At 39.0% G+C, this 26,319-nt stretch overlaps 1 protein-coding gene across 6 annotated transcripts in view; it reads left to right on the top strand.

The window, feature by feature from the left end:
- The window catches only part of ncam1a (neural cell adhesion molecule 1a), a 227,534-nt gene extending 203,105 nt beyond the window's left edge, over positions 1-24,429 (top strand). For 2 of the 6 annotated variants that reach the window (XM_079846613.1, XM_079846614.1), the window contains 6 exons: positions 6,421-6,545; positions 7,383-7,563; positions 15,143-15,341; positions 17,004-17,120; positions 18,038-18,523; positions 22,819-24,429. In XM_079846613.1, the coding sequence (XP_079702739.1) occupies positions 6,421-6,545; positions 7,383-7,563; positions 15,143-15,341; positions 17,004-17,120; positions 18,038-18,523; positions 22,819-22,942 (1,232 nt within the window). In that variant the 3' untranslated portion in view covers positions 22,943-24,429. Of the gene's footprint in view, positions 1-6,420; positions 6,546-7,382; positions 7,564-9,793; positions 11,334-15,142; positions 15,342-17,003; positions 17,121-18,037; positions 18,524-22,818 lie in introns of those variants that run through there. The other 4 variants (XM_079846616.1, XM_079846615.1, XM_079846618.1 and 1 more) reach the window with 2 other exon arrangements.
- Positions 24,430-26,319: the final 1,890 nt, after the last annotated feature.

Below are 26,319 nucleotides of genomic sequence, written 5' to 3'. Positions count from 1 at the left end.
GCTATTCTGTCTCATTCAGCCAGATAAATGACAAGGTCTTTATCTTAGGAGTAGGCAGTTGTTTGACTATTGTCTGCTTAGTTGGCATTGAGTGGCAGGTTTAAGATTGCACCAAACTAAAACTTTCTTTGGATGTCAAAGAAATTAAAATATAATAGTGTTTTTAGGTTTTTAGGGTTGTATGAGTAGATAAGCAAACAAAAGATCTGTTCTTTTGTATGATGATGAGTCATAATCAGCATGAAGATTTCAGACTTTCTAAACTGCTTGACAGCTACAGTATGTAAGGAACCCTGGTGGTTTGTGAATGTGAATGTGAATGTGTGGTGCTTTTACTGAGTCTTGGTGCGTATGTTTATGTGTAATGTGCCAATTTGTTCTTTTTAATTGGTACAGTTATCTGTCTCAGATTGCAAACTTAAACACATATGTATACAGAAAATGTGCAAAATTATGATTAGCTTTTATTTGTTCTAAACAAAATAGATTAGTTCAATTTTATCTTTTCACCCCATTTTCAATTAAATGTAAGTATTTGTGTAGCACTTTAAAACAGGTATAATTCCAAAGTGTTAGTGAGTTAGCAAAAGGCAATAGTGGGGAGAGGAATTCTTTAGAAAGCTATACCACGTATATAACTATTCTTGAAAATGTGTGCATTGCGAGAAAGATGAAAATGTATTTATTTTTTATTTTTATTTTGTTTTCTAGAGTATTTGCAGTATTCTCTCTCTCTCTCTCTCTCTCTCTCTCTCTCTCTCTCTCTCTCTCTCTCTCTCTCTCTCAAATTTTCTGTAATGAAAACCTATTTTAGCAGATGTTCTTCCATGAGACTTCCATTAATGCGTTTTTATGTGCAACTTTAAGTGTCTGAAGGTGTACATTCAGCATCATATCTAGTTTAGTTTAGTTTTTCCTCTGCCCTTCTCAGCTGCAGTCCTGAGCTCATATATGCAAACAGGCTGAAAGTGCTGATCTAGGATCAGTTTTTGTGTTTTTATATCTTTATGACTAATCCTAGATCAACATTTTACAGTATTGTCTGGGCAGTCTCTAGCTCATCTAATGTCCATTAGATGATGCAGGTTTCTCTCTGTACCTTCTACATCACAGAGATTCCTTTGCCTTTGGCTGGCCTGCTCTGTTTCAGATGGTTTTTACTGTTCCATTGATGCCATTCAATCTGCACAAGCATTTATAGTTCGATGTACACTGCAAGAGAGCTGTATTTGAATCCTCTTATCGAAAGTACCTCTCGCAGTCAGGAGAAAAACTGCTCCTGCTGAAGTGGATTCATAAAGCAATTTGGACCCTGTTCTTACCCTGAATAATTTCAATGGGATTCAAGAGAGATGATTTAAGTACTTTGATCTGAATTTGTATTTCAAAAAAATTACTGTCCGGGAATTGTTTTATGGATCTACAGACTCTGTATCTAATGTTATAGAGAAGTATTTATGTTTATAATTTGTTTTCTTTTTGTTGTTTGTGTTCCTGTTTGTACTTTTTGGTCTTAACACGTTCCATGTTTGTATAATTTTTTTCAATGTTTTGTATTTTCCATGTGACCCCTCCCCCTTCCACTTTCCTTTCCACCAATCATGTGCGTGCGTATCATGTGACTTTGTCATATGACTCTTGCATGGTGCTGATGATGTCGTCTTCGCTGGTGAACAGAAGGTAACTTTTTGTTGATTTATGTTTTGTTTTAGTTTTTTTCATTTTGGTCCAATTCCCATTAACAGTGAGAATATAGACAAGTTAATGATGGGAAGATAAAGGAAACACCCACCCAGTACCATCAGGGTTTATGAGCCATTTCATTTTTGAGTCATTCATCCTTCAGAAACCTCACACCACCTACTTTATTTGGCTTTTTGAAAACCATCAGCCTCTCAGCCTAGACAGTAATACCAGAAATGCTCTGCATGTTAAACTTTTTATTGATTTTCAATTTATATCTTGATCTATTGACTTTCATTTTTACCTTCCCTCTCTTTTTAAAAGAAAAATTACTCTTTTTTTTTTATTAAACTGAATACCTTAACAGAGTGGCATAAAGACTATAAAAAATACATATATATTTTGTTTTTGACATCTCACAAACTCATTTATTAAAAAAGACATGTATTTTATTTGTACAAATTAGCATAAAGAACATCAGTCATCGTCCTCTCCTTCATTTGCACATCATGTGCTTTATATAATAAATTTGTGCTGTAGTTGCAGTGTGTGCCTAAAATGTGCATACCACAGACTAACAGATGCACTGACGTTCTGCTAATGCATGAATACATTCACACGCACTTCTGCTCTCTGTCTCTCGTCTGTATACTTAAAGCCTCTCATGCATGTCCTAATTGTACGTCTTTGTCTCAATGTACTTGCTCACTGTCCCTGTATGCTGTTCTTGGCAATGCAAAAGAGGAACAGCTTCACTTCCTTGTATTTGAAGACAATAATTCTACTCTTAATTTTTTCACCCAAACATTTTTAACGACACACTTGATTTGAAATGAGATGCTCTCTCTCTGTCATTTTTCCGTAGTATATTTCAGTTTCTATTCCTGAAATGTGTCAAGCTAGGATAGCAGTTGTTATTATTACTCATGATCGAGTGGCACAATAATCCATGACCCTTGAAACTAAACTTATCCGCCTTCAGCATGGTAGAGCATGTTTGCCTTCTTTCTCTCTGTAACCCTAATCTATCCCTCTTTGTCCTCTTAGCATCTGGAAATCCTTCAGCTAACTGGAAATGATGACTGGATCTCAGATAACTTGTTTAAATGTCATCACTCCTGCACTGCTTGTCTTAAATTAACTTGTCTTCATTTAAATTGCAGCATCCAATTACAAACTTTAATCAAGCTTCAATTCATCATGAAGGAAACACCTTAGGCCTCTACTTTCATGCATGCTTAACTAACTGCCTGATGGTCTGAAATGTTCAAAAATGCCTCTATCTTAAATTAAACGTAATTACAGAAGACTACAAAGAAATGTATCATCAAATGAGGCCATAACAAATTACTACATAGAGGTTTACGGTTTCAAGTTTACATAATTCACGTAAATCTTTGCAGAATCTATTTTTGTATTTAGTACTGTACTGCATACATATATTCTACAACATGAAATGGTAACTTAATTTACACAAATTATCCGGTTTACAGGTTCTTTATGTCATGTAGTGCCGCCTTGAGCCATATGACTGTTTGAAGTTTTTTGTGATAGTTTGGTATTGTCCTAAGTGGTAAAATTGAATCTCAACATCATGAAGCCACTGTGAAGAAGAACTCGAATATGCAGAGTATGCTGGGAAACCAAAGAACTTACAGGACCTGGAGAACGTCTGGGGTTACGACTGTAAACCTTGTTCCCTGAGAAGGGAATGAGACACTGCGTCGACTACAACACTTTGGGGAACGCTCTTAGTGTAGCGCATCTGAAGTATGAATGAAACTAATCCAATCCTGATTGGAGCTGCGTCATGACGTAACAAGTAACGGCATACACGGAAGCTACAAAGGGACGCCGGCACACAACAGAGTTAGCTTCTGCAATGAAGCAAGTCGCTCCCAGGCAGGGGAAGGCGCAGAAAGGGACGCAGTTTCTCATTCCCTTCTCAGGGAACAAGGGTTACAGTCCTAACCCGAGATGTTCCCTTTAGAGGGAACTCGAACTGTGTCGACTATGACACTTTGGGGAACGATTACTCAGTATGCCACAACAAGCCCTGTCTGTCCCAGTGTGAAGCTCCCTAGAGGGGAGGCTCTTTCGGTTTTATTCTCGACACCCTGAAGCGGAGGACCGGCAGGGAAGAATCGAAAACGATTTCCGATGTGCGGACGGAACACTGCATGGCCGCAAGCCTGTGGGGCAGACAGAGCAGCGTGCGTTCGCTGTTAATCATTTTAATTCCTCAGAATTAAATGCAGCCATAAATACTGGATTAGTGAAACACGGTCTGAATGGTAGGCTGAATTAAAATATCTAACTTCTTAAAGTCAGATAATATTCTATCATTTAAATTTCTTAGAATTAAATGCAGCCATAATCACCAGACAATACTGTTTTAATATTTATTTATACGGTCTTGTAATCTACACGCTGCCTCGGCAAACGCGAGATTCGAGCCGCTACAATATATTTGGCTTTCGTCCCTCGAGAAGAAAGTGAACAGGTGCGAGGCTGAAACATCCGACAGCGCACGGATAAATGCGTCGAGATATTTCTCAATGAACATTGCCAGCACCCTCAGGAGCTGATTGTGAATGCCTCGCACCCAAACAGTATTATTTTACAGATCGTGTGTGTCCCTTTTATTGCAGACCCGTAATCTACGCGCTGCCTCGGCAAACGCGAGATCCGAGCCACTATAGATTCTGTATTGCAATGCAGACCTTTAATCTACGCGCTGCCTCAGCAAACGCGAGATCCCAGCTACAGAATCTTTATTGCAGAGTAGACCTGTAATCTACGCTCTGCCCCGGCAAACGTAAGATTCAAGCCACTATAGATTCTGTATTGCAATACAGACCTTTAATCTACGCGCTGCCTCTGCAAATGCGAGATCCGAGCGACTAGATTCTATTTTGCAATACATACCTTTATTTGGGACAATTCTTATGGGACAAACAACACCAAATAGGACAGACAGTTTGACACAGAGCGCTTGCTGAAGAGCAAAAAGCTAACTCTGTTGTGTGCCGGCATCCCTTTGTAGCTTCCATGTATGCCGTCATGTTACGTCATGATGCAGCATCAATCAGGATTGGAATAGTTTCATTCATACTTCAGATGCGTTACGCTAAGTTGTCGTAGTCGACGCAGTTCGAGTTCCCTCGAAAGGAAACGGCGGGCAGCTTCACTTCACAAACCTGAGACTTAAACCCTGCTATCACAAAAGACTACAAAAATCATTGATGCTCGAGACATACAATAGTAGAAACCAAGAATATGAACCGAGCAGGATCAACTGTGCAAATTCATGTTGTCTTGTGGATTATATTATATTTGTCTAGAGAAAGACATCTCTAAGTTTCACCAAGGTTACATTTATTTAATCTAAAATACAGTAAAATTGTGAAATATTATCACAATACAATTATTTTAAAATGCTGATTTGGTTCACAAGAAACATTTCTTATTATTGCCAGTGTTGAAAACAACATTATAATTCATTATAATTGCATTATGTGTTTTACTGTCACTTTTGATCAGTGTATTGCATCTTTGCCATTTAAAATATATTAAAATATTTAAAAAAAAAAAAACACATACTGACCCCATTATAATATATTATTTGAAAAATAAAACAAAACATCATTTTTATGATCCATGTTATTTTGCACAATAAAATGATAAACATCTTGCAGATTCTGCCAGGAGAATGTAAACTTATGAACAGAACTGAAACCAAACCATCAAATTTAACTTATGCATTATATTTCTTAGGTCAAACATTAAGATATCTTATTGCCTTGACCAAAATATTCATCTCATTTGTCATGTTTTGTATATTTGGTGGTGTATATACACAGTGTCACGTCAGTTCCTAATAAGGACTCTTGTCTAGCAGCTATTTATGATGATTAATGGGAGCAGAGCGCTGTGGCCTCCTCCCAGGCTCCTCTAGTGACACAGTTAGACAGCTAACATTCCAAACAAGCGCCCACACATGCGCATTTCCCTCTCCCTTCGGCCCGCTGATATTATTAAATGTAATGGCTGAGAATCTCCAATCAAAGCATGGAGGATAATTAAGGGAGTTCTGTCATTAAGTAGTGGGCAAGTGGAGATAACAAGCTCCTCCAGAGACTGCATTACAGCAGCACTCTCTCCCTCCATCACTGCCACCAACACAGGTCCAGCTCTCATTACAGCCCTCCACATGCCCAAGCGACTCAGCTCCACATTTAAAAGAGCCAAGCACTTTCATTAATGTTCCACATTTGGAAGGATAGGAGGCAGAAGTCATCATTATACTGCCAAAAAAAGCCTCTAAGATGAGATGTCTCAACAGTTTAACCAAAATTGAGAACTGAGGAATTGAGACTTTTATAAGGGATTCAACTATAAAGTGTTACATCACACCCTTTGATCTTTAATTTTACCTTTTTTTTTATTTTTGTGCATAGTTTAGACCATGCACAGCCATATAACATAATTTTAAATTCTCCCAGCTGGGTCAACACTGTAAATTAATTGTAAGCTAAAATTATCCAGGAGGTTTAATTAGCTAACCTATTTCTGCAATTCATATTCAGAGATAAAGAATACCTTGTGGATTACAAAGTCAGCTGTTAATGGATAAGAGGACGTTCACCTGTGGAAATGCACCTGGGTTAAGGGCACATTTTGAATTTGTGCTGGGGTTTTCTAACAGCTTTTTTTTTCTGGCCATTTTCTTCTCAGGGGAACCTAATCCTCCTAAACTGGAGGCTAAGCCACTGTCCACAGGCAACGAGATGAAGGTCTACTGGATCAAGCAGGATGATGGGGGCTCTCCTATCAAACACTATTTAGTGCGCTACAGAGCTGTGAGTATGATTGGACACAAGGGAACATACTTGACTTGTCCAGTCATCAGAATTATTTATACCGCCATTGCCTTTAGGTAGGTAGCAAAGTTCACTGGTCAGTGATGTATAAGAGTGTCCACAACAAAGAATGGGGGGGTTCTTTTTTTTCTAGACAAATATAAATGAATTCAGAAATACTGGGGGGGGAATCACACAACAACATAATATTTCATAACCTGAGCTAATCTTGCCTTGGCCAAATTATGTGGTATTTTAAGTAATTATTAGATTCCAAAAGAAGAAAGCGTTTACAAAAATTACTTAACAGATTTTGATAACAGGGAATTTTATAATGGTTACTTTGCTGAAATTAGACATCCTCGATGACGTATGTCGCATAATTTCTGAAAAGTAACCATATGACAAATGCGACCAAGCTACAGCCTCTGAAATGAGACCCAGCAACAGTGATGAGGGTCTGCAGAGTTCCTCTCTATGATATAATTTCCTGTTGGTGGCACCATATGACTTTAATTTGGCAGACATTTTCAAATATTATTAAGAAGTTTTGTTAATATTTTCAATATTTATATTATTTTCAATTATTATATATTTATTTCAATGTTTATACACATATTTATAAATAATTATTTTAATGAGGCTTTTTTTCTTAATTATTAAATCAGAATTAAATGAATTCTTACTTGAGAAAATAACATGCTAATCAGGTGTATTTCAAATCAATGTAAGTGTGAATTGTATTTTTGAAGAAATTAGATCCAGACAAAAAAAATAAATGCCACTTACCCATATGTACCATCCGTGCTTAAAATATGTAAAAATTTGTGTTCGTAGAAACATCGGCAGGAATGGAAGCCAGAGATCCGCCTGCCCAACAGCAGCGAGTACATGGTTCTGCGGGGTCTGGAGTGGAACACGGAATACGAGGTCTACGTTGTGGCCGAAAACCAGCGAGGACGATCTGATCCCGGCATCCTCTCCTTCAGGACCTTGCCAGAACCCACCGCCATCCCAGGTACGGCCCACCCCCTGACCCTGAATCACAGCCACTGCCAGCCAGAGCAGCCAACAGCCCGACCGCCTCACCCCAACCCCAGTTAACCCCCATCCCACTAGCAGGTCTTGTTGTGGATTACACAGGCCACCCTTGTGTCAATTCAGGTTGTGGCCTGACCTCCTCTAGAGAGTGATTTGACACAATCTAAGAGTAATAAGAGTGCAGAGGTATAAATGTCTGTGAGAGGTGAAGCCTGGCGACCTTTAGCTCCTCTCCAGAGCCCTGACTCCATCTGCCAACCTCCCCCTAACTCTCGCAGCCAGCGTTATTGCTCGTCTCAGAGCGATTGCAGATGATATCAGTGGAGATGAGATTTTCTATTTGGCACTCAGGAGGCGAAAAAGCCACAGCAGGTCCGTAAAAACCATCCACCCCCTCCAACTGGGCTCGTTTGGTCTGCGCTCCGATGGCAGTGCTGTGTTTTTGTTTTCTTGTGAGCTGCTTCCCCACTGTAAAAATTGGGCCTTAGATCATCCCTCTCTCTCTTTCTCTCTCTGTTCTTCGATCTTTTTTTCTCGGGGCTGAACTAAGGCTCAGTTCAGGCTCATTGCGGCAGACCGATTGAATTGGGCTGACTATCTGCCCGCTCTCAGTGGGGATGCATCCTCTGGTTTTGCATGATGACGCCTCAACAGGATTAATGGTTTAATGCTTTACTGAGGACCTAACAGGCATCTGCCGGTGCATGGCCAAGAGACCTGCTTTTTCTCATCCGCTTAGTGGGAAGCAGCCATATAGCAGTGGGAGCTTTGGATCTCGGAGCACTTGTGCAAGACAGGTTCAGATGGATAGAAAAGCTTTCCTTTGTCCTCTTTCCCATCTCGCCACACTTACACATTGCAGAGTTGTTAACCTCAATGTGTAACATGTGGGAGTTTAAAAAGCGGCTTTATTTTTAGCCTAACATCTGCATTGCCTCAGATAGAGCAGCTGCCATTAGAAAAGCTGGTCCAAAAACAGCTGCTCAGACAGCGATTCATGCTTCCATATCGTCTTATATTCGGACCAGTGTGCGTGAGGCAGGTCAGAAGCACGTGGAACAATCTGGGACGCTGTTATTATCACACGAGTTTGTCAGGAATTCAAATAGGGAGGCAGTGATTTTGGTGCATGGTACAGGGAGCGGGTTGAGCTCAACCTTGGCCGCTAGACAAATGCTGAATCTCTACTTCCTGTAATCCAAATCTCCCCAGCTACAGTTGACATGGAGTAAAAGCTGTTCTAATACAATGCCCATTAACGTTTGTGCAGTTTAAGTAACATCAAGAAAACTTATTCAGTCATCCAGAACAGTATTACAGTGTATTGCATCATAACCCGTTTGTTTCACCTTGTTTTCTGACTGGGCAACATTTCCCTGGTGTTTGCAACTCAAAAAGATGAAAGCCTGTTTGTTTCCTAATTTCATGTCGAATATTTTTTCTTGATTTTAAATGAATTATAATTTCTGGAAGCACTTGTTTAAAGTTGAAGTGTGTATTTTTTATGTAAAATAATATTGCAGTACTTCTCTATCACTGCTCAATATGCAGAGACTACTATAAATAAGCCATTCGTAGATGGATTTCCCCCAAAAAGTGTAAACACAATTTCAAAACATTGCTCCAACATTGACCGACCGCAGACGGGGGAGTTTGCAATTCAGTTTTGGGGATGCTACTAGCTCAGAAATGAGACACTTCACCTTTAAAGAAAGATGTACCAAAATCTGTGCTAAATTTTAGATATACAGGTAATGTCAAATACCAGGAAAGTTGTCTGATCCGTGTTTCTTGATTGTATGTGTCTTCGTGTCCCTTATCATTCCATATTTCCCATCACCGTTGTCCTTTCATTCTCGTCTTTGCTGTCATTTGCTGTGCTTTTAACATGCTACGGCCTTCTTACTTTGGTTTTTACTAACTTGCTTGAACTTTCCTTTGATATTCTTTTCTAATCTTGATTAACCTTTCAAACTTATTTTTCTGTATTTGACCTATTCTCTGTCTCTCTCTTTTTTCTCTCTCCCGATTTCTTTCCCTGTTTTTTCCTTCCCTCCCTCTTTCCCTTTTTCTGTCTCCATGTGTAAAATCGGACATCACCGGACCATCGCATTTCGTTTCCATTTTGGCCTCTGTTTTATTTGTTTCTTTTCCTGTGCACTGTCCCTGGTGTCTTTTTTTTGGTGGTGTGGGATGTGTGGTCTCAGCAACCCTTGGCTGCTCCTCTGTGACGTACGCTCTCGTCACTCTCATGTTCTCCATGCTGACTGTGCTAGTGCTCTCATAAAGTGTGGCTCGCCAGAGGAGAGGAGCCCCGTCCACTCTTCAGCCGCACCCTTCAGTTTTCTACGCCTTCTGATCCTCTCGCAGGCTAAACAAACAAACAAAAAAGAATATCAGTTACATGTTATCGGAATTAAGCAGAGTGTTCGGTGCTTGTATCATTCTGTTTTCTTTTTTGTTTCTTGTCATTTTCAGTTTCTTATTAGTTTTATGTTTAAGCAAGGCAGCGTTGGTGGGTTTGAAAATGTGTTTTTCAGACCATAGACTTTTGGGAATGTTGTAGAAAATCTTTCCCTATCAAGAAGATTGATGTTAATCTCGATATAATTATTCTAGGGCCCATTTAGGAGAAGTCCTTTCTCATCACCTTCATTAATTTTCAGTTTCTTATTTTTATTTTTGTTATTCTTCTTTTTATTATTAAGATATTAACTCATTTTGGAAGGGTGTTTTAAGGAATAGGCACCAAGTGTGTGTGTTGACATGAAACGTGTATTTTGTGACAAAAATGTACATAATTTTAGATGATTCAGAAAATATATACTTTCTGTAATGGACTTTTATTTACATTTTCTTCTCTGCTTCTTACTTGAAAAGACCATTCGAAACTAATGCTTCTGCTGTTAAACTCATTCACGTCAATAAGTGTCATTTTCAACAGTGTAATTTAATTATGTTCTGTAATACATTTTTTTGTATACACATACCAGTATGGTGTCATGCAGTAATCATTGTAGGTTGTAAGCTAGATGGATTGTTTTTAACAAACACAACATGGTTTTGAAATCTCGAAATCTCGCGGCAGCGGGTTGCATGGGACCGTAATGCGTGACTGTTTCATGTGTTTGTCCCATGATGACATGGTGCTCAATGTCAGTTCAGAGGGACCCACAGAGCCTTTTACTTTTAAAGGGCAGGAGTGTTCTTCAGTACTTATTGACCATCTCTTCTCTGAAATGCTAAATTCCTTAAGGCTGTTTTTTCTTGCTTAGACGGGATTTAACATAAACGACCCCCAGACTGAATTTTAATGCGAAACCCACAAGCGTTCTTGTGTGCATGGCACCGCCTCCGTTGTAACCGTATAAATCAGTTTTGAACATTAGCGATGGGCGAATACAGGCATGGATGCCGATTGACCTCCAGCCGACTGTCCGTATTAAAAAAGGTGGTGGTCAGTTTACATGTCAAAGGCTGCCGTATGCCATCGAGAGCTGAGATATGAGTGCCATTATTATGCAAGACCTATGCAGGCATTTCCTGGGTGGGTGTCGAGTTAAGTGCAACTAATGTAATTAAGTGTCATACATTAAAAAAAGCTCATATATAAGGCAGGGCTATGAAAAGAAATGGGGGTTGTTTGTTCAATAAAATGGAGTAGCATTTGTTTCCCATTTTGGAATGGATTCTCATGGTAATAAAGTGATGCGCCCTGGAGTTTTGACTCCTGGAAACGCATGTGCCAATCAGTTTGTCGGGCTCATCATTCATATCCAGGTGCGTTTCTGTCCTTAATCATTGTGTGTTGGTGCTAGGTGACATTTCATCAGAAAAGCAGCACCTCGTTTGGCCCGTCTGGAATGTTTGATGCCACCCTGGATGGATCATCAACTTCGTTCAGACTAACAGAACCAGAGGCAAAATCCAAACTTGGCACGGGCAGAAGTGCTGCTTGTTCGCACTTATCACTGAGAGTGACTGGAGATGAAGGCAAGTGTCAAGTCTGGAGGTGAATAACCTGAGAGTCCTCGGAACAGACTGCACATTTGTAATGACCGCACCGCGAAGGTTAAAACGGGCTGCTAGCGATAAGTCACATCCAGCAGATGCGTCTGGAGCATTGAAACCGTATTTAGTGATCCGTTGCAGATTTTCGCAAATTGTTAAAGCTGCACATTTCGATTTCAATCCCGGTGTCTCTCTTTTTCTTTTTTCTTTTTTTACCCCATTATATGTAATATTCAATCTAGGCGCGTCAAAGTTTGGCAAATTAGCATGAGCTAGCATATAGCCCCTGCTGGTAGGTGCCATAACTACACAATTCAGAGGAAATTCAATTCAAGAGTTGCCACAAACTTTCATATATTGTATTATATTACATTATATTACATTATATTATTGCCTGTTTTCCATCAGCCAATCAGCATTGTCAATACATAATTTGCCTGTGGTTCTAGTGTGATTCTAGTCACATGACATTTACAGTACAGCTCAGGTGATTGGCTAAAAAAATATGTCCAGAATTGAGTGCCTGTGATGAAGGTTGAATGCTAACAAATAACTTTGCCCAACCTCTTTGATTCAACCCAATGCTCAACTGTAACATGCACTTTCTTTGTTCAGAATGGGATAAGGTTTGGAATATGTGGAAACGGCTGGAGCATCCAGAAGACCTTTTATGCACAGTGCTGAGTCAGCAGAGCTGGGTGTTTTGGACCGGTGTGGGAGCTCAGTGTGCCTTTGTGCTCAGATGTGTGCCGTGATTTATCACACTTGTTAAAATGCAGACTGAATCTCAGGAAAACAACTGCAGCCCACTCCGCGCCCCAAGCTAGGAGAAGTGTTTTTGGCCCTCTCCTGGCTGGCCGGTAGATTAAATCTGTCAGCTCTACCTCCCGTTACCCAGCATCCGATACACTTCCAAAGAGTGTGGTGACTGCTGCCATGGCTAGATTTCATCACAACGTCTACAGCACCAGATTACCTATCATACATGTTTCTTGGTTAAAGTGCACATTACATTTTGGTTTATTGTAAAAATATATATATTGCATGTCTTGAGCAGAGTTTTCTGAGAGCAGTACATCATGTTTTGGTTTTGTTTTTTTGTAGCCGCAGGTTGTGATGAGGTGTTTTTTCTTTCTTTTTGTTTTTTTCTTTTCTTTTCTTTTTTTTCATAGAACAGTTTTGTCTAATGAATTTTTCCTCCAGGTCTCTGATAAGTGCATCCATAATTCATGATCTCCTTGATACATGTAGATGTGTTTTAGGTCTTTTGGGTGTTTTATATGGTTCCATCAATGATTTAGGACATCTCATTAGAGACAATTCATACGAAGCTGCCTAGAACTCGATATAAGCCTAATGGCAAATTCACTCAGTTTGTTCATCTTAATTCATGGTATAATCTATGGCTGTATAGTATACTCATAAGAATACTTGAATAAAGTGCCAAATGAAATGTTAGGCTAACAATAAACTAAGTTAGCTCAATTTTTTTAGCCCGAATATTATATCATCAAAGCTGTGTATGTATATATATATATATATATATATATATATATTACTGCTTTTTTAACAGTAGATTTTTGCTTTTTACTTATCTCAGTTGTTTATATACACATATATTTTATTTATTTTATTTGATTTTACTATTATAATCTGTCAAAAAGAAATGTGTTTACGTTTTGTATTGGCCTCATCGTCATCTTCATAATCGTCATCTTCATAACATCAAAATTCTCTTCCCACATCTGAATCAAATATTTCAACACAGTATGATTTAATAGAGCATGGTGAAAGCATAGAAGAAGACTGAATCAATATGAATTGCCACAGGTATACCGATGTAGCATAAAGATCCATATAGTCGATGTTTATTAAACCGTTTTCATTGTGCGTTTTGTTTAATGACACAGACCATATGTGTCCGTTCTAGTAGATCCTGTATTTATCTTGCATTTTCATGGTGTAGCTTGTCATTCCTGGTAAGTAGTCTGTGTTTTCATGGTCTGAAAACACAGTTCTGCTTATGTTTGTCCGTCTCATCTGATCCTCGTTCCTTTAACAAGGTGTTTTTTTTTATTTTCTTCAGTATGACTGTGTGTTTGTATCTGTTTACGCAGGAGTTACCCCGTAAGTGAAGGCTCTAAAAAGATTATCTTCACCATTCCATGCCAGTGCAATTTCTCTGTTGAAATATGTGCATGAATATGAACAGAACAAGCATTGTAGTTAATGTTCCGAACAAGACTGCTGAAGTTCTGAACAAAGAGACTTAATCATTTCTCTGAATAAGCATGCTGGGTTCATTTCCATGTGAGTAATGAATGCCCTGCTTCAGAATAACACTGTATGTGATGTTATGTTGTATACTGTGTTTGGATAACACACGGAATGCATCCCGTTTTGACAATCTGTCACAACCTAAACATCATGGGGGGAATTCACTAAGAATGAACGGAGAGCGTTGTTTATTTGCACATGCTTGTTGTTTTAGTGATTCTGATTCTATGAAGTAATTATGCAAATCAGGCAATGGTGCAAACATGCCCACATAATCTGTGCTATTTGCATTGCGTAGTTCCTGATCTTACTAGGTTGTGAAGGGTGTATTAGACAACCCTGATCTGGCATTCTTTTCTGGAACTCTACAGCATGGTTTTACTACTGTGATCCAAGCACCTCTTTAAAATGTGAAATGGACTGATTTACATGCATTTGGACATACGCCCGGTTATATTGCTTTTCTGCATCGCTTGATTATTCGATTAATTACTGCTGCTTTGATTAATAGAAAATGTGCACAAACAAATAAAATTCTGTTTATCGCTCATGGAAGGCGTGACATTACCTTTTGTGAGGTTCAATCTAAAATAGTTCCTAATTTACATAGAAAGGAGGGCGTGTTTGCACTAAAACAATGACTTGAAGGGGAAGTTCACCCAAAAATGAAAATTCTATCATCATTTACTCACCCTCATGTCATTTCAAACCTGTATGTATTTCTTTTTTCTGGAATAAATCAAAAATGTCTCCTTTTTGTCAACATAATGAATGTCAATGGGGTCCAATGACTTTCATTGTAGATGAACAGTTGAAACATTCCTCAAAATATCTTCCTCAGAATAAAGAAAGTCATACATGTTTAGAAAGACACGAGGATGAGTAAATGATGATGACAGAATATTCATTTTTTTGGTGAATTATCCGTTTAATTTAAATACAAAGCAGCACATTTAGTACCTGGTTAACTGGATTGCTGGTGGTTAGTGGAAAAAAAATGCAGGTTTTAAGATTGACAAATTAGTGAATTCGCCCTTATGTGGTCTCTATTGGTGTGTGCTGGCTTTATTCTTAACTGCCTTCAACAAACCAATCTCTACAACTCACTTTAAAGTAGTACAACCTATGTACAAAATAGATTGCATATAAATGTAATGGTTTTCTAGATTGCGTAGATCATTATGGCACTGTGGAGACTCACAATTTAAAGCCTGGCATGCAAATGACATCTTTTCGATTTGAATTTCTCCTCTTCCTCCTTCCCAAAGAAACCAGCTCAGGTTTGGGCACCGGGGCTATCGTGGGCATCCTCATCGTGGTCTTCATCCTGCTCCTCCTCGGTGTGGATGTCACATGCTACTTCCTCAACAAGTGCGGCCTCCTCATGTGCATCGCTGTCAACTTCTGCGGCAAGTCTGGGCCCTCTGCCAAGGGCAAGGATATCGAGGAGGGAAAAGCCGCTTTCACGTGAGCCTGTCTTTTCCTTCCCCTCTCATGTGTTTGTTACCTTGTCCGATAACGCCATCCATAACCACTCTCCCATCTTTATCGCCCCCATCAGCTCTACAGGAGGGCTTGAGGCAGGGCTGATTGTGACATATCTGACTCCATGAATGAGAATGATGTGAATATTGGCTCATGGCAGCAGTGTTAAGATAAGAGGAGAGGAGGAGAGGTGCATGCTGGTTAGGAATGAGAAGATGCCTCTGGTTGCCTCTATTATATAGCCATTGAAAATTCTGTTTCAAGAGAACCTAGTCCACACTTTTATATAATTTTATTGCACTAAAGGGCTCACCCATATACTATTTATAACATATAACAGTGTAATCTAAGTATATTTATATTTTTAATTTAATGTTTTGTACTTGCCCTGCCAGCAGTTTTACAAAGAAACCATTTTTTTTTCTGTTAGAATAAAATATATTTAAATTTAGTTAATTGTTGTTGTTAAATTATAATTTTTCTTTACTTTAACTGGCAAGAGTTTCACAAATATGATACATAAATTTAAAACATATGATGCTAAAAGTAGCTATTATCATGTGTCAGAATAAATCTTCTTTATTTGCTCTTACAAAAATGATACATTTTGAGTAAAAATGACAATAGCCTTTTTAGCACCATATTCAATAAAACAATATTTTTTATGAAATAATAATTTTTCTTTACTTGTACTGGCAACAGTTTCACAAACATGATATAAATGTATATAAAAACATGGTTCTAAAACTGCTGTTTATCATTATGTCCAAATTTGCAATATAATATATTTTTTTCTTTTCCTGTCCTGCCAAAATTTGTACAAAAATGCTACATTTTAAATAAATATGATAATAGGTTAAGTACCATATATATTTCGAAAAATTGTTCCTTACATTTCTTATTTTAAACTTTTTCCCCACCACTGACAGAATTGTCCGTCATTTGTGAGAAAACTCTTCCCCGCTTTTGACGGAATTTTCCGGCTTTCAAAAGAAGAAACAAGCGATAGCATATATAGGTGGATGAATATGTAAAATAACGCAATCATCAACATAAAAAAAGCATATAAATCAAAACTGCCTAATGTTACCAAATGAATTGTTGACCCAGGACGAGCTATAGTACTCTGCAAGCTTTGGGGGTGTTGATGGACTCGATCTACTCCATCTATGTTTTTGATCGTCATTTTAAATCCGATTCAGATACAGATTCATAGTCTTTGACAAAAACATGTTGCTTTTTGATAAAACTCCTGTTATTTCAAGTGTTGATAAAACAAAGAATGCAATGAGAATGAAATATGCTTTGATATATTGCATGTTCAGATATTCATACAACAAAATATTCTGGGGTCCACAAAACTTTTGTGAAAATGATCAAAAATGCTGGTGCTGGCTTTCAATAAAAAAAATTAAAAAAAAGAGTTAACTCTATGACAGCTATACATTAAAATAAATACACTTTGTCCAGAAAATAATGCCATGTGGTGCGAGACATACTGATTTTTTTTTTAATTGTCAACCCATTTGAACTGATACTGCTAATTTTAACAAATCCTGTTCTGCTGTATGTTAGCCAACAATGTTCAGTGCATGTTTGTGAGCCATAAACCCTCTGCTAATCCTGGTGTGTCATCTTTTACAGTAAGGACGAGTCTAAGGAACCCATTGTGGAGGTAAGGACCGAGGAAGAGCACACACCAAACCATGAAGGAGGAGGCCCCACTGAACCCAATGAGACCACCCCTCTGACGGACCCCGAGTGAGTCCCTAAAAACACACACTCAATCCATGTCCGATCTTTTCTTTAGGTTATTAACATCCCTTTCAATGGTCTCTCTGTGGTAGTTTAATTCTTTAGATACTACACACTAGGACTGCACAATTAATTGCAACGAAACTGCACGCGATTTGGCAAAGGCTGCAATTATTTTATGCGCAGCTTGTCAGTGCACAGCGGCTGATCAGTAATAAATGCTGCTCCATCTGAACGCCAGAGGGCGCTCTCGTGCAGATACGCCAAATATGCCCCGCCGCAGAAGTAGATAACGCACATCATTCCAGGAGATCCCTATCGGCATCATACTATCACTGTAGCTGAATAAACAGAAGATTGAAATGCTTTGATTGATTAAACATGACTTATAAACACACGACTGCCTTATTCTGTGTAAGAAGCCACAACATCTCACTGAAGGATGCTCAACTGTCGTTAGGAAGTGAGTTTGGAGTAAAAGCATGTTATTAAATGTTGTCTTTTGTTGGACAAGAGGTTCATAAATGCTTCTCATGTTTGGAAAGATGTTTGACGCGTGTTGCTTTTTCAAATGCACGTTATAAGTGACTCAAACTCACAGCGCTTTCCGATGGTGCAGCGTTTACAGAGCCGCACATCAGTGACAAGCTGCGCGTACAAAATTTTCAAAATCACGATAATCCAAATCGGTTTAAGTGCGATTACATGGAAATTGCGATTAATCGTGCAGCCCTACTACACACCCCTCACTTTTTTGCGATTACCTAACATGGTATGTTTTATTCTGATATGCATGTTGGACTTACTTATGTATGTCTATTTTGCCTTGGCTTTCCTTCCCTCCCTCCTCTCCCCCACCTTTTTCTTTGTGTGGATCTCTTTTTCCCCCGTCTCTCCTCTCTCTCTTCCCGTTGTCCTCACAGGCACGCTGCTGACACCACAGCAACAGTAGTGGACTTGCTTCCCTCTGTAACCACTAACTCAGACCCCGGCACTGACAGTCCTGCTAGCGATAGCACCACCCTTACCTCGAGCACCGCACCTGCGGCCGACCCTAAAGCGGCCCCTAAACCTACTCCCCAATCCAGCACCCCCAAACCTAGCGTCACCTCTCCCACCTCCCCGCAAGCTGCTCCTGCAGCTGTGGCCCCTCTGGTGGACCTGAGCGAAACGCCCTCCAGTCAAACCTCAAAGTCCTTAGAAGCCCCCCAGCCGTCTGATTCAACCCCTGCAGATCTGGCCAAAGCTGATGGCCAGAGCCCGGCTGAGCTGGCCAATCCCCCCCAAAGTAAGGACTCTCAGGTATTGGGAGGAGCCCACCAGACCACAGATAGTGACCTTGCCAAGGATGCGCTGGTCAAGCCCTCCAGCGACTCCTCCAGCACACCGTCCGCACCCAACCAGGACGAGTATGGCCACCTCTAGATGTTTAGTTGTGTTTGTGTCCCTGTCCTTAACCATCTCCAACTTCCTCATCTGTTTTCTTCGTCACCCCCTCCCCTCCTCCTCGTATAACTCACTCTTTCTTCTCACTTCTTAATGTCTTATCAGAATTTCATCAGGTTCCTCTTGCGTCTTCAATCTTGCCGTATTCCCTTTGGTATTCAAATGAGAGACGACTTGGTACGCTGAAACAGCGTGCGCGGGTTTATTTGCACCTCGGTAAAAAACAGTTCAGGGACGGCGCTTCAAAACACACCAGCATTATGAATGTGTAAAATCGTTCTTTTGGTTGTGTGTTTCAGAGCGAGCTAATTGATTCCTCCATTATCGCTGGCAGAGCCTCACAATGAGACACGCAGTAGCAAATGGCACAATTCCACAGCTGATGATTTTAAATGATGGCTTTCAAAGCTGAAAAGGACAGTGAGAAATAAATTAGCAGCCTTAATGGTGCTATTGAAAAAATAGCATCTTAGAGAAGGCTAATGTATGATCATTGTAATTACATTAACACAGCAGACGAGGTGCAGTGTCATTTGTGGCTCCGTCGGTGAAATGGCCAACTTCAAGTGGCCAGCTGATGGACAAATCTATTCAGAAAAGTTATTATTGGTAACAAACACTGAGGGGAAAAAACAGCAGTGAAAAATATTTTCATTAAAGGTACACTATGGAGGTAAAATAACACTGTTATAAAACTACTGTACCTATTTTAAGAACGGAAGTTTGTAAAGAACAAAAAAACCTCTAAAACTACAATGTGATGTTTAATTATAGAGAAAATTACTGTTACTTCATTTTTAGATTTTAGATTCCCAGATGATCGGATTTAATAACAATAACAATAACAATATCGGATTTAATAACAATCTCCAAATTGGTTTATTCTGTCCAAAATAATCACAGAAAAAGTGTGTCTGATTTGTCGTGTAAACATCATTCACGGGTTCAGTTCACTTTTTGCATATGATATTTAAAAGTTTGGGGTGAGTAAGATCTTTCTATTCATCAAAAAAGTTGGGAAAAAAAATGTCACAAAAATATTAAGAATATTAAAAATGTTTCTTAAGCATCAAATCAGTATATTCGAATGATTTCTGAAGGATCATGTGACACTAAAGACTGGAGTAATGATACTGAAAATTCAGCTTTGCCACCACAGGAATATTATTATATAAAATATGAATATGAAATATATTAATATATAAAATATTACATATTAAAATAGAAAACAGTTCTTTTAAATTGTAATATTTCACATGACTTTTTTTTTACTTTTTTATTTATCAAATAAATGCAGCCTTTGTGAGCACAAGAGACTTCTTTCAAAAACGTCCTTACACACCCTAAACCTTTGATTTAGTAGTGTAAATATGCAATCGCCTGCACCACAATTATAAACCAGCAATCTTTTGTCACTGAAAACGATGTCTTTGTGAAGACAACCCAAATTAAATTAGAGTCTTGTTTTGTTGATCCAAATCTCAAACAAATCTCTTGAATCTATTCCAAAGATTATCTGCCATGAACTTTGGCACATCCAACCTGGACTTGTTCTCCATCTGACACAACATCTGTGTGGATTTGGTGCATGAATCTGTGGGAGTACTTACAATTCACCACAAAATGTAGCAACATTTGCATCATATCAGTCCCTCTAAATAGCAGTGGTTTCATTCTTTCATTGGTGCATATTACAAAACTAAATGAACATTTCACATCTGACAGATTCAGTCCTGCTAGCTTTGTGGAAGTGCCAAATGGACCCAGAAGTAGCGACGTCTCCAGACTCGCGCGAATCAGCCTCCTCAGAAGCAGAACGAGGAGCAAAACTCTCTCGCTCGGTTGCGAAGTACAGAGAAAATCGGCTGTTAAACAGTCAGCCAAGACTTCCAGCAGGGAATTAACGGGAGCTTGGCGTTTGTTAAATATTTACCAGAGGCTGTTTTCCCCACTTCCATTTGTGCTCTGTAGTTTGCACGTTCTATGAATGGCCCAGCCGTCCCATCAGCACGTCAGGCTTGTTCTCTCTCTCTTTCAGCTCGGCTCTCTTGTCTAATTTGAGCCGGAACACTCCAGGGAAGCTGCCTCTCATTGGCTGCCACCTGGGCTTATTGGCTCCATCTGTAGATATTCAACTACCTGAGCTCTTCCCTGGTTTTCACAGAACCTGCAGAATATCAATGGAACTCTCAAGATGTTGAGTTTCCCCCCTTTCAAGAATGAGAGTTTGCTCTTTTTAAAGATGTTTCGCAAACTGACAAATGACAGATCGCGCTTGTCCCGTTCTTCTAAGGTTTGCTTGAAACGTCAGCTCACTCAGAAGGAATGATGATGCTTTGTGTCTGCCACAGTCGTTCGGCGGGACCCTTCACACTTGGCCGCTCTTCATAAGAGCCCAGAATATGATCAGATAGCTTTATCGTGATGAGCGTAACGACACACGGCCGGGTGGACAAACAGCGCAGACCTCGGACACGGTCAAAGCAGCCTGCTCTTGTGTCGTACCACCAAGATCGTGTAGATTGTAACGCGAGACGGCCTCACTCCGCTACGCACATTCTCTTTTTCACAAAGCCTCTCTGTGACTTTGCCGTATCCGAGAGAGCTCGACGCCGCCACCGTTGGTCCCACGCCACCGCGTGAAAGAAGCTGCCGGCTGTCCGGGCATGTTTGACGAATATAATGAACAGTCATTCACAGCTGATATCAGCCCTACAGCAGGGCAGGTGTATTAAAAATAGGACTGAAGGGAACGTGCTAGAAATGCGACAGGGACTGTCCCTCACGATTCCCTGCCAGCAAAGCTCATCTTTAATTTTCATGGTTCATTATGCATTTATGAATGATTTGGCACACCAGTACAGTCAATTCCATTACAGGAATTATCAGCCCTCGGAAAGAATCAGCCTACTGCGAAATAATTTAAGTAAACTTCTTTTTTTTTCAAGACCCAGTATGTGCTCTGTCAGCTCCCTTGAGAACAAATGTCTATGTGCCTGTAAAATATTCAGTAATAGGCTGTTTGCAGCTGATGATTTTCATTTATTTATGATTTATTATTTATTATTATGCGTTGTGCTCCAGCCCGGCCCCAAGAGACAAGTGCTCTGTGTATCAACAAACTATTACACAGGCAATAAGCGCAGAGGGAGAGGTTAACATTTATTTCGTTTATGAGGATTGTCTCTGCAGCTGAGTCTATGCAGCAGATGGGACAGCTCTGTCCTGCTGTTACTGTCCCAGCCAGTTTTATCTTACTCAATATTATGAATCATACCTGCATGCACTTTTCCTCTGTCTTCATACATGCTCATGAATAATATTTGATGTTAGCGTAAGATAACCAAGCAGATCCTGTGAGCTGTGAAATCGATTGGCTACACTGAAGTCTTGTCCCTCAAATCTTAAAGGGACATTTCACCCCAAAATGAACATTTGTTATCATTTATTCACCCTCATGAATGCATGACTTTGTTTTCATCAAAGAAGGTGTTTAATCATGTACCTATTGCTCTTTTCTATACAGTTACATTGACTGGAGAATGCAGCTTTCAAGCTTAAAAACAGAAGCATCATAAAAGTGATCCATATAACTCATGCATTATATACACACTACTGTTCAAAAGCTTGGTGTGAGTAGGGATATTTGTATTTTTTGAATGAAATTCATACAACAAGGATTAAGTGACAGTAAAGACTTACATTGTTACAAAAGATTTCTATTTCAAGCAAATTCGTTTGTTTTCAACCTTGATTATAATAATAAGAAATGGTTTTTGAGCATCTAATCAGAATATAAGAATGATTTCTGAAGGATCTTGTGACCGACTTGAGTAATGACGCTAAAAACTCCGCTCTGCCATCTTAGAATTGAGTAGCCTATATTCAAATAGAAAAGATTTATTAACTGTATTTTTGTTCAAATCAATGCAGCTTTGGAGAGCATAAGAGACTTCTTTCAAAAACATTAGAACAGTTTCATTCATTGAACCGACTCATACCTTCACAAATCAAGACATTGCTTCTTTCATTGTATAGAGGGCCTAGGATATTTTTCGAATATCCATCTTTTGTGTTCCACTGAAGAAAAAAAGAAACTCATTCAGGTTTGGAAGAACATGAGGGTGAATGAATCATGACAGAACATTCATTTTTGGCTGAGCCGATCCTTGGAAATAGTGTAACGAGAGGAAGCAGCCGAACAGAGGACTGAAAGACACTGCTGATGAACTCTTCTTTTCTGTCCCTCCCCCCCCAGTGGAAAAATCGTTGTAGATGACAAAAGCAAAGCGCCGGAGACAGAGGTAAAGAAAACTCCGGCGGAGGTGAAGACAGTCCCCAACGAAGCCCCTCAGACGAACGGCAACGAGAGCAAAGCGTGATCCGGACTGGGCGAGCGCACGACAGTCGCAGACAGACAGAACCACACCACCATCACCACAACCACGTCTCAAAAACAAGGGTTTCTTTCTTCAGTGTCTTCTTTGAGTTCACAGAACAAAACACGTCTGTAGATGTATAGAGCGCCTAAAGAGTTTGCGCACATGCCTTTTATTTTTTACTTTTCCTTTGTTGTTAGTAGGCTATTGAAACTGTCTTTCATAAACGCAAGAAGGAGAGATTTTTCAGCTCTAGTCTCAGTCTCCTCGACCTCAGTGTCTTTCAAAGATGTTCAGTATGAGAAGTTAATCACAGTGAGGAACCATAGATTTTGCCTTCACACATTCAAACCACAGTGCTGTTTCAGTTATGTTTCGTCTTATTACATGCAGTATTGTCATCGTTATTGTCTGCCACATAATAATATTTTTTTGGGAACAGTTTTGAATTTTTACTTGAGGTTAAGTAATGTACAAAAGCAACCGCTATTTTATTTTATTTTATTTTATTTTTCACTTTTTTTTTTTTTTTTTTTTTGAGTTAGCGATAGATTTTTAGCATGCTTGCTTTGCCGAATTATTTTTCCATATGTCCTTTTTTTGTTTCATTCCAGCTCTGAGTGTTTACAGCATTTTACTCTGAAATCCCGCATCAACACGCCGTTTGCTTCTCTAGCAAAGCCGACACAAAAGATTACACAGTGTAGAGGTCTGAACTAGCGGTTAGGGTTTTACAAATCGCCATACTCTTTCCTTATGCGTTCTTTCATATTGCAACGCATCCCATTTCCCCTGAACCTTAGTGTTTCTTCCATTTACTTCAGGTCTTTAAAGCAAGATTTGAGAGTCTAAGAGGACTCCCGCAGTGATCCTCGCTTAAAAATGTCAAGCAAAGTCCTTTAAAAAAACATTAGAAACAACCCGGAGCTCTTAGATATGGATCGAACTGCTCCTTTAGAGAATTCAGTACAATTGCTGCTGCGTTAAATACAGATACAGCTGTTGCACTCATGGCCTAACTAAAACACCAGGCGCACTGCAGTGCGTAACACTCACGGGACGTCCCGTAAGATGTCTGCCTGTTGCTCCTCTGGCATTTGCCCAAATAATAGATAAATGTTGCATTAAAATGATCCGTGCCCCTTTGATACTGATAAAAAATGAAAATGTTTGTTTTGATTTTTATTTTATTTTTGTCATGTCTTAAAATAGTCAAATTCTTGTTTTTATTTTTTATTTAAGCCATAGTACTCCGGTGTGGATCGTAGCATAAAGATATTCAGCCTGACTTTTTTTTGTACAGTGTTTCTCATTCTTTAGGCTGCAAGCTTGTGCACTGTGAATGCGTGAAAATCCTAGTGTGAATACAGTGTGTTCTTTGTAATAGAATTAAAAAAAAAAACGTTTCCATAGGTTGTGAAAGCCGTAGCTGTTAGTTCAAATGATGTTCATCATGATAAGAATAAAAAAATAAAAAAAAGATGTAAAAATAGGCTACAACAACAAAAACCACAGTGGCAGCAGAAGTGAAATACGGACACAAAAGGAGTTGGTGCCTTCAATATAAACATCCTCTCGTATGCAGGCCTGCGGTCTCTGTGACAACATACCCCGACGCTGTCAGATGGTCCAGATCTGTAAACTGTGAAAATAATAGTTTTGTTTTTTTGCTCAAAATGTGTCGTCACTTGGTCTTCTGGGTCTGAGGGTGTAAATGGATTGTGGTTTTCTTCAAATTCTCAACAACTTGCCTCTATCTAACTGATGCAAAACAAGACGTATATATATATATATATATATACACATTTATAAATATAAATATATTCACATAGAAAACTGTCTCGATGCGTTTTGTCTCATATGTAGGCGCCCGAGGGTTTGCCTGCTCACCCGCCATTTAATTCCAAAATCACTTGTTCATCCCATTCGGTGAAATGCCTATTTTTAAACCTGAAATAAGCATGCGATGTATTCTGAACTGGATGTCATTGGTGTTAAGGTTACCGATTGAATTGCTAACTAACTGAAAATGTCAGAGCATTATTTGTTGTACATTTCTCTGAATGTCAGTGAACTCGTCATTCGTACGTTCACTGTTGTCACTTTTGCTTTTACATGAAGTGCTTTCATGCCGTTGGGCGGTAACACGTTTTTAATAACTTTCATTATTAAGTCGTTCGACATCATGTAACAAATCCGTAAGTTCATGAACAGTTATATAAATAATCGTTTCATGACATTTCAAACTCTTTGAATGTACGTTTGTGTTCTGTTAAGCATTTGTAATGTAATTATTAGCCTAATAATGAAAGTTGTTTGAACGTGTTTCTAGCAGGATTCCAGTTTAATAAGCATCTGAGAGGCTTGTAGAAACTGTACCGGGAGGCATACAAGCTCTTTCTTGTTATCTCTCTCTCTCGAAGAAAAAAAAAACAAGCTTTTGATTCATACTGCCATTTAACATGGGACCAATTTTACTTGTACGTTTACACAGTTTACCGCCGCAATCATGCCACTTTAAAGACAAAAGTCTGTTCAAACGATTGTTTCCGAAAGCATTTTAAGCTCATCATCTGAGCAAATTACACCTGTTTCTCTCATCATCTCGCTCTCATCTCAGACCTTTATAAGACATCCATCCCTTCATACCCTACGAGAGGCCCTTCTCACAGCTGTAGGCCTGTACAGATTTTTACAAATCAAATGTCACTTCGACCTCTCCCCCCCCCCACCCCCCCACCCCCACCCCACCCCACTGCCACTGCTGTAAATACTAACCGACAACAATATCTGACTTCATTCTGTCAAAAAATTCTTGTGTTCAATAAAATGAGAAAAATATTTGTCTGTTTCCACTGTTTTATTTCACATGCACTTCTGTTCTGGGCTGGATAATGGCCACTGAAACTGCAAGACATAATGAGACTATTGTCTCTGTTTTCATAAGCGTGTTTCATAAATGCATGTTAATAGTTTCCTAACTTGGTAGAAGTGTTATTTTAGCATCGATACTACTGTAATATAGTATTTATTCATATTTTGCAGAAGCTTTCTTTTTTTATATATTTCAGCTTTTAATGTTATAGTTTTAGTAATCTTATATGTGCTTTTGTCATATTTCTTTTTAGCTTTATTTTTATTTCTGTTTTAGTAATGTCAGTACTTTAGTTGCCAAAGCAACATTTCAAAAATTTGCCTTTTATTTTATTTCAGTTAATGAATGTTTTTTTTTTTTTTGTATATAGTTTTAACAACACTTTATATAAATTTGTTGACTGTTTTGATAAAAAGAAGAGTAATAAGTTGATTTTAAAAAATGGTTAAATATGTATCTGTTGTGCTGTTTAGAATTTGGCTGAAAATCCTAAAATAGGCTGTTT

This window comes from Squalius cephalus, assembly GCF_949319135.1.
Source record: "Squalius cephalus genome assembly, chromosome: 17".
Taxonomy (NCBI): domain Eukaryota; kingdom Metazoa; phylum Chordata; class Actinopteri; order Cypriniformes; family Leuciscidae; genus Squalius; species Squalius cephalus.
This window is presented reverse-complemented; position numbering and strand designations above follow the sequence as displayed.